The sequence below is a fragment of the Danio rerio genome, chromosome 15, assembly GCF_052040795.2.
Source record: "Danio rerio strain M-AB ecotype USA chromosome 15, GRCz13ab, whole genome shotgun sequence".
NCBI lineage: Eukaryota > Metazoa > Chordata > Actinopteri > Cypriniformes > Danionidae > Danio > Danio rerio.
This window is the reverse complement of record NC_141035.1, coordinates 6325001-6327500: the sequence shown is the minus strand read 5'-3', so window position 1 is coordinate 6327500 and position 2500 is coordinate 6325001. Positions and strand designations below refer to the sequence as shown.

The 2500-nt window shown below is 40.6% G+C and overlaps 1 protein-coding gene across 1 annotated transcript in view; it reads right to left on the bottom strand.

Annotated features, from left to right (window-relative positions):
• Positions 1 to 206: 206 nt before the first annotated feature.
• Positions 207 to 2500, bottom strand: part of pcp4b (Purkinje cell protein 4b) — a 61690-nt gene continuing 59396 nt past the window's right edge. Inside the window, exon 3 of the mRNA XM_087283690.1 lies at positions 207 to 1304. Within this exon, the coding sequence (XP_087139816.1) occupies positions 1174 to 1304 (131 nt within the window). The 3' untranslated portion in view covers positions 207 to 1173. The remainder of the gene's footprint in view (positions 1305 to 2500) is intronic.

Below are 2500 nucleotides of genomic sequence, written 5' to 3'. Positions count from 1 at the left end.
TTTAAACATTTATGAATATAAATTGGAGGGGGAAGGAATTAATGAGGGCTCAGAGCAGAGCTCATTAATAGTCAAGACCATTCCAAATATGGTCAATAAGAACCTTCCGATTCTACATTATGTGAGAGACCTTACTGATGTTTTCATATTTTATTAATTCAAAATTTCTGCTCCCGTTTGCATTTTAATGAAAAGACAACACAGCATTTAGTTCCAGAGACTCAAGGATGTTTATTAACAGTTTCTTGCTTCAATCATACTGAGTTGAGAAATTATTTGAGGTGAGATAGAAACTGAGTGTGCGGTTTGGCTAATGTTTGTGCCATTGTCCTTAGCAAAGGAAACAAATCCACAGAAATGTTATGATATGCCACAGCAAATTCAAACATTCACTCTAGAGTCATTTCATCCAGCATGGAATTCAACACAGAAACGAATCAATAGAGAGAGCTGAGCGCACCGTGAGGATTTGGGGAAAATAAGCTGGGAATTATTCAACAATATGAGTTTCAAAACACAAGCTATTTTTAGCTAACTCCGCTGGGATGAGAACGCACGCTAAAGCATTACATCAGCTAATGGTGTGAAACAAAAATAAAGTTCTGCTCTATATTTATATACACATGATGCTTAGTAACAAAAGCGTTTGCCATTTAAAGGGATAGTTCACGCAAAAATAAATGCAAATGTCATCATCTACTCACAGTTTGAGCTTCTTTTCTGTTGAACACAATAAGGCTGGAAACCAGTAGTCATTGACTTCCATAGTATTTGTTATTTTTCTACTATGGATGTTCAACAGAAAACCCATTAGGGATTGTAAGTACTCGATGGTGGGTAAATTGTAACTATCCCTTTAAATTCAATGTGGTAAGCAGCTCACAATGAAAACATCTTGTGCTTTCACAAATAAAGGACAAACAGTTTGAGGTAAAGTAGAAAATCATGCATCTGTAGCACTACAGCAATTCTTGGCTAGAGTGAAGAGTAAAGCAAATCAGCATGAACTCTGGAATTCACTGTTACAGCAGTAAAATAACAGGTTAGATGAGTGATTGACAGATTATGACCTTTATCCCACCCACCCCCCCCTCCCTTGAGTCCACACAGAATGGATTCTATTACATGCAACATCAAACCATGCTGTCCTGATGGAGCCGAACGGACAGAGAACTACGACTTGTCATCGTTCTTCTTCTTCTGGAACTTCCTGAACTGCGATTGAATGGCGACGGCTGCCTTCTCGGTTTCAGGGGCGTCCATGTCGATGTCAAAGTCCTCTGGCACGTCTTTCTTAGACGCATCTGGGCATAGAAAAAAAAAAGGGAACACGAGAGACCAAAACATTAGAGTGAATTGTTTATGCAGAATAAAGTATAAAACTTTTAGTTGTTTAGTCATTTTAATACTTAATAATGTTAGGGGCTATTGCCAAAATGGTGCAACCCCAAATCAGAAAGAGTTGGGACTATGAAAAACAGAAGAAAAAGTAGTGATTTCCAAATTTACTTTGACTTGTATTTTACTGCAGACAATACAAAAAAATATTATTTAGTGCGCTCCTCATGATTTTTTTCCAAAATAAACACGTATTCCAGTTTTGGTTCTTGCAACATGTTTCGATCCGATCCCTCTGCATCTTGAATTCACTGCATCAACAATCGTCATTCATCTATAAGAGCTTACATGAATCACCACATGAGCTTAGGAGTACTTTGGCAAACCTTTGTGAAGTACCACAATACATAGTTACAGCCACAAAGTCCGGTTATAACTGTACTGTGCTAAAAGGAAGCCCTATGTTAACAGTGTCCAGAAACCCCGTTATTTTCTTTGGATTTGGAGGCATCTGGGTTGGACCATCACACAGTGAAAATGTGCACTGTGGTTAGATGATTCAGTATTTCAGGATTTTTTGGGGAGAAATGGATGCCGTGTGCTGAGGACCAAAGAAGAAATAGATCATCCAGACTGTTACCAGCAACGTCTAAAAGCCAGTGTCTGTCATGGTATAATAATAATTCCGTACATTTATATAGCGCTTTTCTGGGCACCAGTGTGCAGCATCCATCTGGATGACGTGACGGCTGCCATTTCGCGCCAGAACGCACACCACACACCAGCTGATTGGTGGAGAGGAGACACAGTGATGAAGCCAATTATGATTTGGGGATGATTAGGAGGCCATGATGGACAGAGGCCAGTGAGCAAATTTGGCCAGGATGCCAGGGTGAAACCCCTACTTTTTATTTTTAACGATCACAGAGAGTCAGAACCTCAGTTTAATGTCTCATCCGAAAGATGGCACCCACTAGAGTCCCTCTCACTATACTGGGGCATTAGGACCCACACAGACCGCAGGTTGGGCACCCCCAGCTGGCCTCACTAACACCGCTTCCTTCTGCAACCTAGCTTTCCTATGTGGTCTCCCATCCAGGTACTGACCGGTTACAGGTACAGTTGTGTCAGTCCGCTTAGCAAAGGTAACTTGCACTTCTGT